At 42.1% G+C, this 19,451-nt stretch overlaps 1 protein-coding gene across 1 annotated transcript in view; it reads right to left on the bottom strand.

Moving 5' to 3' along the window:
* The window catches only part of LAMA4 (laminin subunit alpha 4), a 466,993-nt gene that overhangs the window by 53,092 nt on the left and 394,450 nt on the right, over window positions 1-19,451 (bottom strand). The window contains exons 27-29 of the mRNA XM_085611379.1: window positions 18,230-18,369; window positions 9,300-9,435; window positions 6,747-6,884 (exon numbers count right to left, since the gene is read on the bottom strand). Coding sequence (XP_085467505.1) covers window positions 6,747-6,884; window positions 9,300-9,435; window positions 18,230-18,369 — 414 coding nt within the window. The remainder of the gene's footprint in view (window positions 1-6,746; window positions 6,885-9,299; window positions 9,436-18,229; window positions 18,370-19,451) is intronic.

The following is a 19,451-nucleotide window of genomic DNA, read 5'->3' on the forward strand; positions in this document are numbered from 1 at the left end:
CAAAAAGCAGCAGTCCAAAGTGTACTGAAGTGGTGGTGTCAGAGGTCCAGGTCTTATACTAAGTTGTGCCTTTGAAGCGGGGACAGTTCTTTGAAGTGCACATAGGTCCTTCCTTACTGCTCTGACTTACTACAGGGGGAGTATGCAACCCTTTGTGTGGTGACAGGACGCGGCCTATTCAGGTGTAAGTGAGGCTGGGACCAGCTTGTTCCTCCCATCCTTGCAAGATGGCCCTCCTATCACACTTAAACTCCCACTGTGTGTGGCTGTCTAAGGGGAATACACAAAGCCAGCTGTCACCCCCCAGAAGTGTATCAGAGACAGGCAGCAGGCACCAAAACACAAAATTAAGAAAGTGGCAACTTTCTAAAAGTGGCATTCTCAGAACTGCAATTTAAAATTTGACTTCACCATAAGTTGTGATTTTAAATTGTAATTCCAGAAGCACCAAACTTGAAAAGTCTATTGCTTCATAGTTGTGAACCACACATAAAAAAATGTAGTAAAATAATCTCAATGCTATCCTATAGGAGAGATAAATCTTGCAGTAGTGAAAAACACATTTGAGACTTTTTCTCTACCAGGACGTGTAAAAGTTAGAAGTACATACCCTGACTTTCTAAATACATTGCACCCTTCCCTATGGCTTGTCCAGGTCCTACTTTAGGGGTGACTTATATTTACAAAAAGAGAAGGTTTGGGTCTGGCAGAAGGGTTATCTTGCCAGGTTGAAATGGCAGTGTAAACTGCTCACACAGGCGCTGCAACAGCAGGGCTGAGCCATGGTTAAAGGACTACTTAAGTGGGTGAGACAATACGTGCTACAGGCCCTCTAATAGAATTTAATTTACAGACCCTGGGCACAGGCAGTGCACTTTACTAGGCACTTATAAGTAAATTAAACATGCCAATTGGGGAAGAGTCAATATTACCATGTTTATGGGAGAGAGGACAAGCACTTTGGCACTGGTCAGCAATATCTTTTTCCTATGTGGATATGTTGACATTAACCTATCAGAGTCATTTTAGTATTACCTTTAACACTTCTACTTTATAGATTACGAGACCAAAACCACATCAATATGTCACAATTATAAAGTCTGCTTATCCTATCTGAAATATAACTCAAAGGATCTGTGATTTGTGCATTTACTTAGTCTAATGCTAAACTTTTGTTTTTACATATCCATTTTGTCCAACCTCTCCATTATCCTCAGAACAGCATTACCAGAGCTGGATAAAAAGGGAGTTAAACATTCCTTCAGTACGGCTAAAGTGGGATCCAGAAGGTTCTCCCACCATCTTCTGACTTAAGGGTTCACCTTTCACCCTAAGTGCCACATTGAAGTAAAGGGATGGCATACAACAAATTTGGTCAATAATTCAGGGCCCTTGTGTGTTTTTTCAAATACAATGTACCCTGGAAGCTAGATCTTGGAGCTAGATCTGTTAAGATCCCAATGGACACGAATTAAAACATCTCCATCCTCGGCTTCTTTTCAGTGTGCTCTCTTCTCATACTTCAAATATCAAATGATCTTTCAGTCAGCAACAACTCCACCTAGCCTTAAATATTCTTGTGAGTCGTAAAAACACATAGCATTCACCTCAGTTCAATTGTATACAACAAAACCTAGTATTAAGGAGTCTGCCCAAAAACATACTCAGACTACAAACCATGGCACTGGCAGTGCCTCAAGCTCACCTCTGTCATGCAGCTCCCTGACACATATTCTCTGATTGCATGCCTTTTGGACACTACAACTCTACTTCTACCTTTAATGTTGCTCTCAAAATTCAGTGTCTCTTTTCAAGAGAAATCTGGGCACATATTTTATTTGTAATCTTAAGATACTAATGTGGAACGTGAGAGAAGTGGGGAGCATTTTAAGTCCTTATGGTACTTGGTTGTATCAGGTGAATATATTTCAATATTTACCTTTCCTATGTCTTTGTCATTGCAATTTGTGTTGGCCATATTTTTATAGGTATTTGTTTGAGAACATGTCAAACATTTTTACTTTGTGTGTAGTTCGGTATGTTTGATGAATTTAGACAAGAGGGCTCATAGTTAGTGGTCCGCAGGTCTTCCTGGCACCACTTGGGGCATTTTACAGTCACATGTGCAATAGTGCTTAGAGGGGTTGTGATCCCTCCCTGCTTTCTGGAAGCTTCTGCATGTAGACGTGAGCTTGGGTGAGAGACGGTGCATGCCATATCTTCACACACCTCTCTGTGGCTCACAGTTGTTGTGCTCTGTCCCTTCAGGAGTTCCATTGGAGGAGGACGCAGCGGTGAATGTGGTGGTTTGTTGTGATGTTGCGATGGTACATTTGTTGGGCATTAGAGACCTTAGGTCAACACTCGGAAGATTGTATGACACTTTCAAAAGAAAAAATATTGTGATAAAAAAACTATCATGTCCTAAATATTGGCTACAAAACACCGTGAAAAGGATATATGAATAGGTAAGTATGGATTAACTACTCTTAGCTCTGCCGCCATATGCCTTCAAATTATGTGCATTGTCAAGGTACATATGCGTGGATTCAATTGTAGTACACTTATCCGTACCTTTATATACTTACATTCATGATATTTTAGTAGTCAATATTTATGCCATAATATTTTTGTATGACAATTTTCTGCTCACAATATTCTGAACGAAAACCATTTTGAGAGATTAAGATATTTATGAATGTAGGAAATTGGGGTTTTAGGTTGAGGTTTGTATTAGCCCTCCTCAAGCAACAACCACAATCCCTTTCAGGGTGAACCGCAAAAAGCAATTACATCAACCTGGGCTTACCCTCTGGTAGCTTGGCACAAGAGCAGTCAGACTTAACTTAGCGGCAATGTGTAAGGTATTTCCGGCACACAAACAGTAATAATATGAAGACACAACATGGGAAAAATTTCACACCAATTTAGATTCACACCACGCTCAACCAACAATCCAATTTCACAAAGTTTGTATGCTTGGATTTAAAGAACACATATTTGTAAGGTAGTATCCTTTTGAGAGCACCAACATGTCTTGCAGTTGCACAGTGGTGGAAAAAAATAAAGATTCACTTTTGCACATTCAATCTATCTTTGGCATCATAGTGCTTCATGTAGGTTCTGCCTCTTGCTGTTAAATGACTTTGAGAAAGAAGTGAGCATTTGAGTATCTACTTAGATAACATTCATTTGATTGTCCAGGACAACAATTGTTTATTTGAAAAATAGAAATAGTGGTAAAGCTACTTGACACTAATGCTTTTGAGGTGAATCCTTTGAATCCAGTGCGGAACCAAGTTCAGTATGACTTACAGGTAGGAGTTGCTGTTCTCCATTCTGTATTTAATTTTTCCTTCAAATGTTGTTTCACTTTGGCAGCATGTTGGCCGGGGCGCGATGTGCTCAAATGGTTCTGTTGGCTACACCCCTTTAACCATGGTGTCCTATAATAAAGATGCTGCTTCTCATCTACTCAGTGTGCATGTGCATATTCTCCCAGCTTTGGCATTTGACATATCTCAGCCTCTAAAGCCAACATCTTGTTCCTCACTGAAATATGCCTCAGCGAGTCATCAACACTAGATAGTGCTCTTGCTGTTCCCAACAGCTACGCTATTATTAGTTTGGACTGCCACCGTTGTATTGAAAATCGACTAGCAATTATCTATCGCTCAAATTTTGGATGCTCAGTACTCGTTTACTTCAGCCTATCTGATGCTGAAGTTGTGATCTTTACTCTTAAAATTTGCCCAACCTACTGTTTCCCAGGTGCCATCATATACCGCCCCCAAATTATCCTGCCACTTTTATTAATTTGCTTGCTAAAACATTAATCCCTTTCATTGTTCAAAATGCCCACATCTCCATTTTAGGAGATTTCAACACTTATGTTGATAAAACATCTAACCCATAGACCATCACTTTCATGGATACTTCGCCTTCTCTTAATCTTTCTCAGTTTATTCCTAGTTTGTTGGTGTCCTGAACCATTTTGCAAACCAGACCTTGGACCAAATTTTGTACAATCCAGCCACTCCTTTCTTCTATCACTCTTCAATGGTCTGGCCATTCTGCAGTCCCATTTCAACTTTCCATTATTGAGCCCACAGCCTCAAATTTGGGATCCTAAATTATTTTGAGCCTAGACTAAGTTCAACTTGATGAACATAGGGAAGGCTCTTAACCCTCTTCCACTGACTCTCAGCTGAAATGTTTCTGACTATGCCAACAGTTTTAAACATTGACCCACATCTGTCCTTGATAAAATTGTCCCACTAAAAATTAGTAGGACATCTCAAAACAGGTTGCACGGGCCTTCATTTTATGATGCTACAAATACCCCCAAACACTGCTGTAAAACTCATGCAAGTAAGTGGTAACTTAATTATGACTCAACACTACAAAAACGATTGCAGATTGGCAGTGGCATAGCTGGGGAGGGGCACTGTTTTTGGGGGCAGAGGGAGTCGTATCTGTCGACTACCACAATCCCCCCACCCCGAGAACAAGTTGTCTGTCAAACGCCCCCCGCTCTTACATGCACCCGCGCTGCAAACTTAGGGGCCGCCCCAGGTAGCAGTACGTCCAGCTATGCCCCTGCAGAATGGCCCTCAAAAGCCATCAACAGCTCATTCGGAAGACTTGGGCTGCCAACAAAATTCAACATGCTAGTACTGCCCCCTAGAGAAATTTTCTCTCATGTGAAATCCCTGCTCTCTGTGTCAGCTGTTTAATATTTCTCGAACTACAGATCAAGCTTCAGAGTCTTGGAATCAAGCTCAGGTTGTCTCTTTGCTTAAGAAACCATCAGCCAACCCTGTTGTGTTGGCAAAACTGGCAGTCTATTTCTCCTCTTCCTGCTGCCACCAAAATTCTTGTAAACACTTCTAATTCCCAGCTTTCAGAATCCATAGAAGCCAGTTCCCTTCTAAATGAAATTAAATCCTTTTTTAGGCTCTGTTGCAGAACTGAATCAACTCTGCTACCAGCCTCAGGGCACATTAAAGCCATTTTAGACCAGATTAGCTGTCTGAGGTTAGTGTTATTTGACTTCTGTGGAGCCTTCAATGTGGCATCTCTCTTTATTCTGCCTCACAGGATCTTCAGCTTTGGCGGCCTAGATTTCAAATGGTTTCGTTCCTCTCTAAGCACTTTCAGTCTGTCGTGCACCCTCATCATAAATCTTCTCCATTTGAGCTTAATTTTCGTATTTCTCATGGCTCATCACTGAGTCTTACATTCTTTAATGTTTACTTAGCCCTGCTGGGTAACCGAGCCCAGTCTTTTGGTTTCAATAATATTTCTTATGCTGACAATATGGAAATAATTGTCTCCATCTCAGACAATATTTTTTGACTCAGAATTCTTACCACTAGAGAAGACTATGCAAATTCTTTTTACCTGCACTGTGAAGTACCACATTCACCGGCTTCTGGTCAGCGCTTCGAGTTATGGGGCATGTCTCTTTCATGGACCTTGTTGCTTCTTTGTGCTTGACTCTCCTGCCGAGGTTCAAATTACTGAAGTACTCATATTTTGTACCCAGCCTGGAGGTGTCTATCTCAATGCACTACTCAGATGCTGCTCATTATTTCCACACAACCTTAGAAAAATTAATTCACTGCCTTGTTTTGGCAATTATAGTCCTCACCTCTCTTCTTTTTTATGCTGCAGACACCTTCATGTAGTCTGCATAGCTTCTCATCGCTGCCACTATGCTCTACGTCGGCCCCCACTGTTAAATCTGATTGTCTCCTTGGTCCTCTCTTCAGTCTACACTCTGCCTAGACTTAAATAGGCACTAGTACACAAAGGTATCAGTAAATGAAATATGCTTAAACACTTAGGAAAAATAGAAAAAGCCAAGCTGAAACAGCTAGTCCTGCTTAGAAAATCAAACTCTGGTCCTCTGGAAGACTACAACGCATCAGCCAATGGGCAGGACAATGCAGAGTAGTCACATTTTAAGCCCCTGGATGCAAGAGAAAGGAATGTGGAGGGCTGCATGGTCCATAGACGTCTATTGTTGTGGGTACTAATGGGAACCTCAGACATTACCTACTTGGACCCAAAGAAGTCTATTGATTCTTGGGCCATAATGAATTTCCCTAACTCAATCAATATTGCCAAGAAGTTACTATGAATAACATAAAGTTAGTAGTTCACCAAATCGTTCAGACAGTCCATTCTACAGCTTCTGACAGTGCTTTATCAGTAATGTGGAAGAACATCAAAAGGGTTTTTTATAGGTGATTCACAATGTAGGGCATAGACAACTAAAGTACTACCGGCCATTTGTGATTAACAAAATCTCAACTATGTGGTAGCTGTAAAAGTCAGCGGCTGGAGTTGAACAACACTCGTAGGCTGCGCCATTTGGTGACAGCTGATTGCCAAGTGCCATTAACACTCAAAAGGATGACTACCCCACTCTATCACGTCAACAATCACTCATCCCCCAGAAACATCACCTCAGTCCTACTCTGAAACAGTTCAAAATATTTTTGGCCCATCTGCATGGAGAAGTCGAATCCAACCCAACCAAGCAGGTGCTGTCTCATAGATGCTACAAATCTAATCACCTCTTGAGTAACAGGAGACAGGGCAGACTATCATTGCCCAACCAGCGTGCCAGATATTGACATTTTGTTGTGCTTGCTTAAAAATATCTTCAAGTTGGCTCTGTGCAGTTAAATAGTTAGTTGCAGGCGGCACTGCATGAGGATAAGGCACAGTTTACTCACCCCATCAGCATGATAGAATAGGATGCCGTTGGGTTGCAGTGTTCGAAAGCTAAATCCTCCCTCAAAGCTTTCGAATGGTGTCATTTTTTGGTTGGTAGCGATGAAGCTCTCCCCATTGAAGTAAACTCTGCGGGACATCTGTAAAATGGGAAAAAGGAAAAAGAAGAGTTAAAGGTTTCAGCCTTGCAGACAGTGCAAAAATCAACAGTCTAAAGGCATTTCTAGAGTTTTATACGGCATTGAAATCTGGAGGTATGTGCCCCCACACACGTTACAAGGAAAATAAGTTCTTGCACCGGATCCTGCGAGTCCCCCAAGGCACGCCAGCCTGGTCTGTGCATGAATAGCTAGGGGTTGGTTACCTGGCGGATGAAGTGGCAATCAAACCTTTGGTGTGCTGGACAAAGATATGGACAAAGGAACATAAGGGTTTACACTGCATGATCCTATCAGATTGCCTGGCATTGGAACATGTCAATAATATTCCGTAGATACGATACGTAAAGGAGTCTTTCCAGGCGAGACATTTTCTTTGCACATGACACTTTAAGTTTCGTGGACGTCACAATCATAAAAGACCTACATCATAATTTTTTTACTGGGAATTGTGAAAACACTGAGTTTAGTAAACCCTCAGTGAGGGCCTATGTAATGTTAAAATTGGTTCTGGGTATTGAACCATACCTTTAGGCCCTAACTAGTGCTCATGATAGATTCTTAATCACAAAATTCAGATTCAACCAGCTTCATCATTTTTTAGCATCCCCAGCTGTTTTTTTTCCCTCATAAAAAAAGAGGTCCCTGTGGCTGCGATCTTCGATCTCCTCAGGACAGGTAACATTTTTCACTATTGTGTAAAAGAAATTTATTTCCCACAAAATGCTTTCTCCGGCCCTTGTTTAAAAGTCTGAAGTTTAGGCAGGCTAAAGTGGTACTCTTGCACTTACAGTTGTTACCCAACCCCTTTACACTTTGTGCAGCGATATGTTTTTTGCGGGCCGCTTACAGATCTAGGCTCTCTAGAATTGACTGAATTTGTGTGGCCTGCATTGGTAAAGTTCTCTTAGCGCGAGGTATGTACAGCCTTGTCCCCCAGAGTTTTATCAAGTTGCATTGTTTTAAAATTTTATGTTTAACTGCATGAAATGCTTTTTTACGTATTATGTGGTGTATTTTCCTTTTATTGTATGAATGTATGACTGTATCTTTTATTGGATGCATTTGCATCCGAATGAAGAAAGCTATTTATATAAAAAAACAGGAGTCTTAATATGATCATAATCACTGCTTATTTCCCTAAAGAACACTATAAACTGAATAATAATAAATGTTATTATAAACTAAATCGATAAAATGTATTTAATCAACATAAGATGAAATGCTGATTCAAGGATTTTTAGAGTGTGTATTTGCACTCAGCAACTTTGTGGCCTAGCTGAAAGAATTGCAATTTAAAAAGACATGAAAATGATGAAACAGTGTTGCAGTGTATGATGATAAGGTGCGTATTAGAGCATGAACGCCTTAGATGAGGAAAACGGTTTGGAAAGCGGATATAGTGTAGCTAATGGAGGATAAAGCTGCCAGAAACCTCCTCGTTGTAGGACAGTGGGTTAGGCTCCCACTGGACTAGTGGTTACCAGCCTGGCCAGTATTATAATGGCAGGTCACTTAAAAAATAGAGAATATCATCAAAATCATGTATTTCATACACATTAAAGTAGGATCGTAAAGCAAGAAATACAAAGTAAAATGGCATTACATGTATTCCAAAATTATTTTTAAATATAAAGAGTCAGAATTATGGTGATAAAAACTTAATGCAAAGGACTTTAACCAAACTGTAGTTTAAGTATCATCTCATGGCCCTTCCAGATGCTCAAAACACATTAAAATGGTGGTATTTTCTGAGAATGGTGCCAATCCTAGGTAGAGACAGTTGTAGGTAAGAGGGGAGGCAGAGTGAATGACACATTAAAAACACTTAATAAAGTTGTGAAAGTCTGGCAAATGTCATATAATAACATATTTTCCTTGTGTAGAAACCTCCTTCTCATGGACACCCATGGTGTTTGAAGGTGTTTGTTCTCATTATCAATATTGAAAGGTATTTACTACTGCCCTTTTCTGGAGTAAACTCTATTTCCAGGGTGGGAAGAGGTCAACGAGGAGATTGTGCAATGTATGTTTGTGGGTGAGACTCCTATGTATTAGTACATTTTTGTGAGGTATACATTATGCATGAGTAAGAGGGTTTCTGACAGAAAGGTCACCTTTTTGAATTACTTGCAGTCTAAAACACAGACTCCTTTTCTTTTAAATCACACAAGTGCAAGGGAATTTGTGAATCTAGTCTCAATTGTTCTCATAGGGCATCTCATGTACACACCTAAATGTTAAGAGTAACTGGAGTTGTTTGAATGTTTGGACTCCTTTATTTTTGTGCATACTTTTGAACATGGTAATAGAATCAATGCTCTAACGGTCAAACAAAATTACATGCAGACTTGTTTTAAAAATTACTTTTGTGGTTTACTCTTGAGTTTTACTTACAAGTGACTCTTCCGGGCAGCCATAGCTAATTCCAAGCGTGCCTGGCTCCTCTAATAAATTGAAGTCCTTCTTTTGGAACTGGAACCCTCTCATGCAGCCCTTAAAGGCGATATCTACGGCCACGTGTGACTGTACACTGTCAGATTAAAAAAAGACAAGGGAGGCAGTCATTCTATGCAACTTACACGTGCTTAAATAAGGCAGTGATTTCATAGAGCAAAACAAAACTGACAATAATTCAGTAAGAATTATAAGCCCAATAACTATTTCTGGTATAGGCGTAAAACAGGGATAGACAGGCGTGTTATCTGCTACAGCCAAGAGGGGAGGTATGTCTATCCAACATTTTCAGCAGGGTACAGTCCTGATGGACTGTCGTTAGGGTGCGGTGAACAGGGCTACCAACCACCATTTCGTGATTTGTGACACAGTAGCTGCTAGCTAGACAGGGCCAGATCAAGGTTTTGTGCATTTTGAGCACTTAGTTAGAGTTAGGAGCATTTTAAAAGGATGGAGTACAAACAAATTGAAGAAGCTCTACGCCTCCTTGGGGAGGCTGGGCTTGAGGATTTGCTGCACATCGGCGCAGCGGTGGGTGGCATCAGTGGTGGACAGGCCCAGCCGGTGCATTGAGCATCAGAAGGCATGGAGGCAGCAGTGTTGGTCTGCTCACCGCCTCAATCAAAAATGCCAAGAGTGAGTGAATCAGTAGGGACAGGGTTGCCTGGAAGCGGGCCATGTAAGACACAGTGAAAGGCCCCTTGTGGCCAGTTCACTCACATGCAGGCAAGGTCCGAGGACCACAAGGCAAATGGCACAAAGAGCCTGAGGTGGTATGAGCGGGTGGACAAGGGATTAGCTTTCGTCAGGGAGGGTAGAGTGGGTCTGAAGGCTCTGCAAGAGGGTTGGCTGAAAGGGGAGGAGCAGGCAGGATTTTTGGGGGCAGTTAGTGACCCCCACATTGCAGTGGTCAGGATCCTGGAGCATCTATAGAAAGGGGCACGAGAAGGGGTGGTTTCGAGTCAGAAGTCTTGGGGCTGAGTCTTTACGGCTAGTAGGTTGCCCATAGTGCATTGGCCATTTCAAGAGTGTCCTTCCCAGGGTTGTGTGGGAACAGCAGGTAGGGGGCAGGCAAGGCAAGTGGGAGCATGCTTGGCTTTCAACAGAGGTTTCTGTGGCAGGGATTACTGGAAATTCTGGCATGGATGTTCAAAGTGCACAGCCAGGAACCCACTTATACTTTGCTAGGGATTTTAGGGGGCTGCAAGGGGTGCAAGGAGCCACTGGGCACCCTCAGAGACAGAGGGGGGAGGTAGAGGGTCAGAAGGGCTAATACACTAGTTAAATTGGAAGGGCTGAATTTCTGTCTACAGTGGCAGGGAGTTGCAGAGGATGCATGTTTATTATGGGAAGGGTTTCCTAATGGTTTTGAACGGGCTATAAAGGGCCATGACACAGAAGTTGGGCGCAAAATCTTAAGTCAGTCAGGGAGCATCCCCAAGTGGTTAAAGACAAGTTGGAAAAAGAGGTATGTGAGGGCAGGATGGCAGGCCCATTTGATGACTGGCCATTGGACAGGCTGATAGTTTCGCCAACTAGTATGGTCCCAAAAAGGAAACAGGACCGTTCAGGCTGATTCAACACCTTTCCTGGCTTGAAGGACAGTCAGTAAATGATTATAACTTTCAGATTTCTCTGTAGATGCGGCCATAGACTTAGTAAATGCATTAGAAAACTGGGCATATGTGGTGACAAGTGACATAAAGTCAGCCTCCTGCCTGTGAGCCCCACATATTTTGAATTGCTGGGAATACAGTTTGATGGTAAATGGTGTGTGTACAAGGCTTTACCAATAGGGTATTCCAAATTCAAATAGGCTGTACACGACAGTTAGTCATAAAAGCATAACACAAAAATATATATATATGTATAAAACAATTCGAGCTAGATTATAAAGCTTTTTAAGGAATGCAGTTGGAACAATATAGCATATTAAAAATCCCTAAAATATGTTACAGAGCATCAATAGATACCGCTAAAAACACACACTATAAAAAATTCTCTGTCACACACGCGCTACACTTTTAATCCTGACTAATTAGGGCCTGCACTAAAGGACTAACTACAGTTGATCTAAGGTGTGGCTATGAGTCCCCCTGGTGATGGTACAAGAATACACACATGTCAAATGGATAAAAGGTGTGACCTTATGGCCCAGGACCAACCTAGAAATGTTGCTACTGCTGTGACGATAGGAGTTGAAGTACTAGTATGTAAAATTCTTCCAGCTACTTCACTCCTTCTGGTGCCTAGTGATTTACAAATTGGCACCAGCCAAATACGACGAGGAACGTCATAGGCTGGGCAAACAAACAGCATATGTGCCACCGATTCAACATGGGTCTTTCAAATAGGACACTTGTCGTCACATGATTTGGCCCATCTAGCTGTAAAGGCCCTAGTGGGCAATGAGCCCACCCTGAACTGGAAAAATAACTTTCTGCCGTATGGCTTAGTTATTATATCACAATACGGATATAGGCTCAGGATCAGCTTAGCTTCCAAAAAGATTCCTGTGAGTGATGAAGAGTCACTGATTCTTAATGTTATGCATGACCATCTCCCAGTATTTTACTTTCAGAATCTTTTTCGAGGGAAAGCAAGCTTTATCTGGTTCTTCCCATAATGACTTCATGCCTATGCTTATTAGGGCATCTCTAATTTCTCTTACCCATTTGATTTTGTGAAATGTATCAGCCCCTATTCATGAAGCCTGCGGCGTAGTGTTTCAATTCTGGTGTGGTCCATAGTCTGCGCCAGTATAGTAGAGGGCATAGTTTAGCAACCTCAGCCAGGGGCTTTCTACCTAGATCATAGAGTAGGGGACACACTGGAGTGCTTTGAGGGAGATTAGTAATATTGCGCAGGAACCTATTTTCAGCAATGGTAAGTTTAGACAGGTTCTCATACCCCCATAGCTCTGCTTTATAAAGTGCTGAGTTAACCACCTTTATGTTGTATACCTGGAGCACTGGACTAATTGGCTTGGTCAGTGAGGTGTTATACTCCCGGTGTAACACTCCCGACAATTGCCGATGCTTTAGTGTAGCCAGGTCAATTTGCTGCTTCCATTTTAGGACCCTTTGGATATTGACCCACAGGTAGGTAAATGCATTTACTTGTTCCAATGGGTGCTTATTCATTAGTATTATACTTTTAAAACCTCTGTGTGGGTTAAAAGACAAAACATTCGTTTTTGACACATTGACTTCCAGACCGCGAGCGAAACAAAACTCTTCGAAGATTATCAGGGCCCGCTGAAGGCCGCTCGGGGTCTTCGAGATAATCAATGTGTCATCCGCGAACATTAAAAGAGGTATTTTTTCACCTGCAAGTGACGGAGCGTCAGTGGTCACCTCTTCCATATAGGGTATTCCATTTCATGCACACTGTTTGAAAATGTTGGTTCCTTTTTGCTGTGGCTGCTCACATTTGCAACGGGACACAGCTCAGTGAGACATTACCTGGATGATTTTTATTTTTTGTAGGCTCGAAAGGCTCCATGGACTGCCAGCATATATTGACTAGTTTTATTAGGTCATGGCAGATGTGGATGTGCCATTTGCAGTGTAAAAGACGGTAGGGCTTGACACTCGGAAGACTTTATTAGGTACTGATACAGAACGCATAGAGACACAGCTGCCAGATGATAAGAAATGAGTGATGGTGCAACTGATTGACACGGTGCTGACAAAGGAAAAACAGAGAGTGCAGAAGGTGCAGGCGCTATTGGGACACTCGAATGTCACCTGCTGAGTAGTAGGAGTTGCTCAGAGCTTTTGTAGGAGGCTGGAGTTGGCATTATCCGGGTTGTTTTTACCACACCATTGGCTACGGTTTAGGGCAAGAGTTATGGCGGATCTGAGCATTTGACATTTCTTTTTGGATCAGTTAAATGGCATTTACCTATAAGGGCTGGGGGATACAGCGGAGTGGAGTATTCAGCTATATTCATAAGCAGCAGGCGGTGGTGGCTACAGTCTATACTGGCAGGGGCATTGGAGTGTGGAGCAATGGCTTGAGGAATGGATGAATGGAGGAAGAAGCATAGTCTTGCTGGGATTTTTCCCGTTAGAGGCTTCCTTGTTCTTGTCGAGAGGTAAAAGTGCTTTTTAACATAGGGAACATGGCAGTGGTACAGATTGTCAACAGGCAGTCAGCTAGGGATCCAGGTTTTGAAGTTATTAAGGTGTTTGTGCTTGGATTCTTAAGACAGAGCATTATGTTCAGAGTGACGCATGTATGGGGCCTGGAGAATGACATTGTGGACGCTTTGTCTCATTTGCAGCGGCAGAGGTTCCATGGACTTGCTTTGGAAGCGTCCCAGGAAAAGATGCCAGTTCTGGAAGAACTGTGGTTGGGTAGACATGCAAGAATGTTACATTTGGCACAGTCCACTAGAAGGGTATATAGAGAGGTGTGGCTGAAGTTTTTGGAGTCGGGAGCACACAGGATGGACACTAAGAAGGATGTTTGGCCGAGGACTGACGATGTAGTACTTTGAATAAACATGATTGACAAAGAATGGTGAAGGTTTACCATAGCGGGTAAGTTGGCTGGCATTGTATTCATGGGAATCTTGCTGTGGGGTTATGCCCCATCAGCTGGTGAATTGGAGACAGAGCTAATAGAAGGTAGGGTGAGAGAGAGAGGAAATAGGGGGCGGAAGCGAAAACCCCTGGTGTGGGCGGATTTGCACAGAGGATGGGGGTTCTGACTGCTGTTGATCATGATGACAAAGAAGAAAATGTGTTTTTGTTGCTAATGTGCGGGATGTTTTTGTGCGTCTTTCGAGTGTTGGAGTTGTTGACGGGCAGGGACAGCGAACTGCTGGTGTGGCGGATGTGCAGTTGCAAGACGACAGTGTGGAGATTAATATACATCGTTAAAAGATGGATCAAAGGGCAAAAGGGACCGAAGTGCAGTTAAGCGCTTACCAAGTGAAGCTTTTTTGGTCAGTATATTGGGGCTATAAATGTTGGACTGGCAGCATTATGGGCTTTACAAAGGTTTTCAGACACCAGGCCAGGTCATGGGAGACCACTTTTCGGCTCTTGGCAGTGTTATGGAAGGCATTTGTGCACATGAGATTGCCAGTAGCTGAATACGGGACACACTCGTTTAGGATTGGTGCAGCAATGGAGGCAAATAGGCAAGGTTGATCTAAAGCCCAGATGCAGTGTATTGGGAGATGGTCATCAGATTGTTACAAGACATATGTGCAACAGACAGGAGGGGAGGCATTAAAAGCTATTTTGCTAATTGTTGTTGTTGTTGTTGTTTGTTGAATGTTCTGTTCCAGGCCCAAATTGGGAGTATCTCACTTATGGATCATAGGATATTCTTTTTTGAAGTGGGTGAAAAAACATGCAGGGAGCAGGGGTTCTGGAGATCAACTGGCTTTTAATAATAAGTATGTTAGACTACAATAGCATGGCAAAGGGGGCATATTATGGAATGATTTACTGCAGAGATTGGACAGGATGCTGGCGGTGTCTAGATGCCTTAATAATCCATCTAGGTGAGAACAACTTGGTGAGGAGCAAAGGGTTAGCTTTGATAAAAGCAATAAAAGCATATGTGAGGGAGGTAAAAAGTTTGTGGGCAGGAACGTACATATTATGGATAGAACTGATACCCACACGGCAGTGGTGGGGAACAGACAGATGAACAGCAATAGACAAAGCGAGGAGTAAAATTGAACAGGTAAGTGAGGAAGTTCTGCAGCAAGGAAGGTGTGGCCAGGATAGTTCACCAGGAGTTGCGTTACAAGGTGCCCCAGTTTCTTTGTGGTGATGGGGTTCACTTGTCAGGAAAAGAGTATGGAGATATATCTGCGCAGGTGCAAGTGTTTTTGGAGTGCTTGCGGTTCTGGTTTTGAGAATGTGCGGAGTAACAGGTAGTCAGGAGCTATTACCCAAGAAGGATCAAGGGGATTTTGCCTTTGAGGGGGCAGAAGAATCCTCGGTAGGGTTCTTCTGAGTGGGTGTTTGCAGAGAAGTGTTCATGTTTGGTAGTGTTTTTATTGCTGTTGGGGTGAGTGAAGCAGGTTCAAGGGGAGGTTGGGAGTAAGTATTCACCTACAGAAGGCATGAAGCTAAAGGTTTACAGTTACAGGAACTTAAGGTAATTTAGGTTGGAGGATTTTAGATGCAGTGACAGGCAGTTGAGTTCGGGGAATTGTGGGGTAGATAATTAGGGGTTGGGGAAGGACAAGGGGTAGGTAATAGGTATAGTGAGGAGGTTCGATTTGTAAAGGACCTAGGAATATGCAATGTGATGTGCACCTGCCTCATTAAAGCAGCTTTTTCTACATTTATAAGATGTCAGTCATCTGTGCTGTGCTCTGTCGCAAATTAGGAGTTTGGGGGCAGCCAGCAGGGGAGGTCTGTCCCCCGGGCATTTCCTGCGTGTGGTACAGTCCTGATGGACTGTCGGTATATTTTGGACTGGAACCAGTAGGCAGGAGCGGGGCATTACAGTTAGGGCACGGTAAATTGCCATTTTGTGGTATGTGACACGGTGGCTGGTGCCTCGACAGGGCCAGTTAAGGTTTTGTCCCACGCACTCATCCCGGTCTCTTTTAGAAAGAGAAGGGGATTCTCTTTGGAATTGATGTTGGCTTGCATGACCCAGGTGCGCAAGGGGAGGTAAATATTGTATTTGTCGCTGATAAGCAGGTGCCACTAGGTGGTTTGCAAAGAGGTTTTCATGTTTGGAAAGGGCTTTATTTCTTTTGGGGTGAGTGAAGCAGTTTCAAGGGGAGGCTGGGAGTAAGTTTTCACCTGCAGAAGGTAGAAAGCTATAGGTTTACAGTTACAGGAAGTTAAGCTAATCTAGGTTTGAGAGTTGTTGATACAGTGACAGGCAATTGAGGTGGGGGAATTGTGTTGGGGATAATTAGCAGTGGGGTGTAGGTTACGCGGTATGTAATCACTCATGTATAGTGAAGAGGTTAGGTTTGTAAAGGCGTTGGCCTAGGATTATACAATGTGATGTGCACCTGCCTAATTGAAGCAGCCTTTTCCACATATGTAAGTTGCCAGTCATCTGTGCTGTGCCCTCTTGCCCAAACGTGTGTTGTGTCAGAGCACCTATAGGACAGACACTGCATCTCCGATGATTCTAGTGAAACTTTGGCTTGCCTCGCTCAGGGAAACCTAACCAATCCTGATGCTGCTCTTTGCCTCTTTTAATTACAAGATAAACTTTTTTATTGGCTGATTTGAGATGAGCTGGGCTGACTGGCAACACAGGAAGCTTTTCCTGTAGTCCATGTTTGCACACAAACTGAGTTTTCTGCCTATGCTACTTTTTTGATGTTTCAGCTGAAGCTGAAAAGTGCAGTATTTTAAAGTGTTATACTATATCCTGCTGAGCTGGCAATGCTCTGTATTTGTTGGCTGTTAGTTGTTGAAATTGGTCCATAGAGGTTAATTGGATGAAAAATAATTACACTTTGCTCTACCAAGTCTAACATCTTGATTACAAGTTCTTTGTTTATTCTGATAGAGCTGGTAAATACAGAATTGCAATGCCAGTGATTAATCTTCAGACCCAGTGTTATTCACCCAGAGGGTTGTATGTCAGAATGTTAATAACAAGATTATTGTCTGACACAAATATTTTGGCCTATATATCATTTACAAACATATTGCTTCATTGAGTGTAGATATGCTATTATTAACTCCAATGAGGCCTTATTTTTGTACACTCAGTCTTTTTGTCAGTCAATATTTATACCAAGATATTCTGGTATTACACTCCTCCCAGAGACTTTGTCTGCTGAAGGCAGACTAAATCTCTGGGTGAAATACAAGGGGAAAATAGGGAAGTATTAACGGAATATGGTCCAAAATTACTGATTCCATGCAGTTTCTTCCTCATTTTAAGGGGGACCTTCACTTGTAACCCTCGTAGTAACTGCCCACCAGAATTACCAATACCCTAAGTATCAGTATATGCATGGGGGGGCATTACCAAGTGGGTTACCAGGTCTTTTGGGATGAGGTGTTAAATGCAGTGATTGTTTCAACCCGACTGCTTGAAGAAGGGTCAATGAGGCTTCAGTGTGTTTACAGGAATGGTTAACACAGGTAACGCGGTCCACAGGATCTTGAAGGCAAGTTGAAAGCTTTAGAGACTGAAACTGGTGCATATTTTAGCAGCAGTGTAATTTATCAGAATAACATTTTTGGTAAATTTGCATGTCTAAGATAAATATTATGAAGATATGAATAAAGTACATGACCATTGGGTAGAATCATCTCTTGGACTAATGCCAACATGGTATTCAGTATAAATTGTTCTACCGCTTGTTCGTGGTGACTGATAATGGGGCAAAATCAAAGGGGATGATGGACGGAGTGTTGAACATTGCAAGAACTCACCCCCAGTCAACTGATCTGGGTTTAATCCATCATCATTCTTTAGCTCACTCCGCCACCCCAGTTCAGACATGGCCATATGCAAATCAGTCTGACCCTGTGCCTCATGGGAACAGTCCAGCCCAAACTGCCAAGCCATGTCTTCCCTGGACCGTAAACAAGCATCCTGGGACCGGTATCTGGCAAATCAGCCGTCATCAGCCAGACTAGCTTGAATCCAGTGGAAAAGTGAGCAAGGGACCCATGTCTGGGCATACCCTGCCAACTGCGAACAAAGCAAAACCAAAGGGGATGATGGACGTCCATCATCCTCTTTGGTTTTGACTGAAACACACTGAAAGATAAGCATCCTGATCAAACACATACAGTTTAACATCCAGTGGAATTCAATGTTCTTTGAACATTGCCAATCCTTGACCGACATGTGAAAGTGACATGACGATATTAAACAAAAATATTTTTAATTAAATTAGGGAAACTAACCTGTGAAGAATCTCTGATGGTGCTCCTCCTATGTATATATCAGAGAATGGTATTGACATCTTCTCATTGTCCACACTTTTCACGTGTCTTCTGTCAACTACCAAAATCATTTTCTTAGAATGGTGGTAAATAATTGAAATCTGAAAGAAAGAGGAACCTGGATAGTAAATTCTGCATTAATAAAGCTGGTCAAAATCAATTTCTCTATCCAAAGAATAACAAATTGATTACTTTTGATATGTAGTTGAATATTGTGAATCAAGACATATAGCCTTCTCTCTTTTTCCCCAGCAAGACAACCACATGTAAGAAAGCACAGCTATTTCTGCGGTGAAAACACTGTATATTTTGACTACAGGTGCTATCAACACCTTCATCAGTGACTGCATACTTCAATGATGTACAAGAATGCACATGCATTCCTGACAGGAAAACCCTGTATAAACTGACCAAAAAATTCATGAATACCTTCTTATGGGACTAATGCAGGACTCTTCATGGTGAAGTTAAATGTATGTACTCTCACACTATTATGTAGTGCACAAATAAATTAGTTGAATTAACTGACAGAGACTGTGTATTAGGCAAAGGGCTCTGCGTTCTTGATGAATGACCTACACCTATATGTTTGGGCCGTATTGTGGGCAGAAACTGTAGGTAAGTCCATAATCAAGCCTTTTCTGCTTGTTTTTAATTTTATGAGACCGGGGTATTAATGAACAAAACTATTACCACCACAGAATTTTAACTTTAAGCCGTATAATTTGTATTTAGAGTACTAGGTACGTAGAATGTATCCTAGATTATATAGGCAGGTAGAAAGGAGCCTGAGAAAAGACTGGTCTGAATTTGAATTCACAACAAGGTTTGGCACAATGATAAAGGTTGCCCCCTTCGGTGGCTGAAGATAATGAATCCTTGAAAATAACATATGCATAAGTGAACCCCTTTTGGGCTTCTATTGGTAACACTAAGCTAATAAAATGTATATCTCGATCTCTTGCTCTTGGTATTGGAGCTTTATACATCTTTAATGATAGATTTTGATTAATCGCACATTAAGTCTACACACATTAGGGTAAATGTATATTACTGTTACCTGTCCAGTGGAGTTATCACTATAGATGGTCTAGCTGCGATTGTGCAGTAGGCTGTATGTCATAATAAAATACCACCAATACAAAAACACCAGTTAATGATTTATTCCTGACCCTCATATATT

Source organism: Triturus cristatus, chromosome 6, assembly GCF_964204655.1.
Source record: "Triturus cristatus chromosome 6, aTriCri1.1, whole genome shotgun sequence".
In the NCBI taxonomy this organism is placed as follows: domain Eukaryota; kingdom Metazoa; phylum Chordata; class Amphibia; order Caudata; family Salamandridae; genus Triturus; species Triturus cristatus.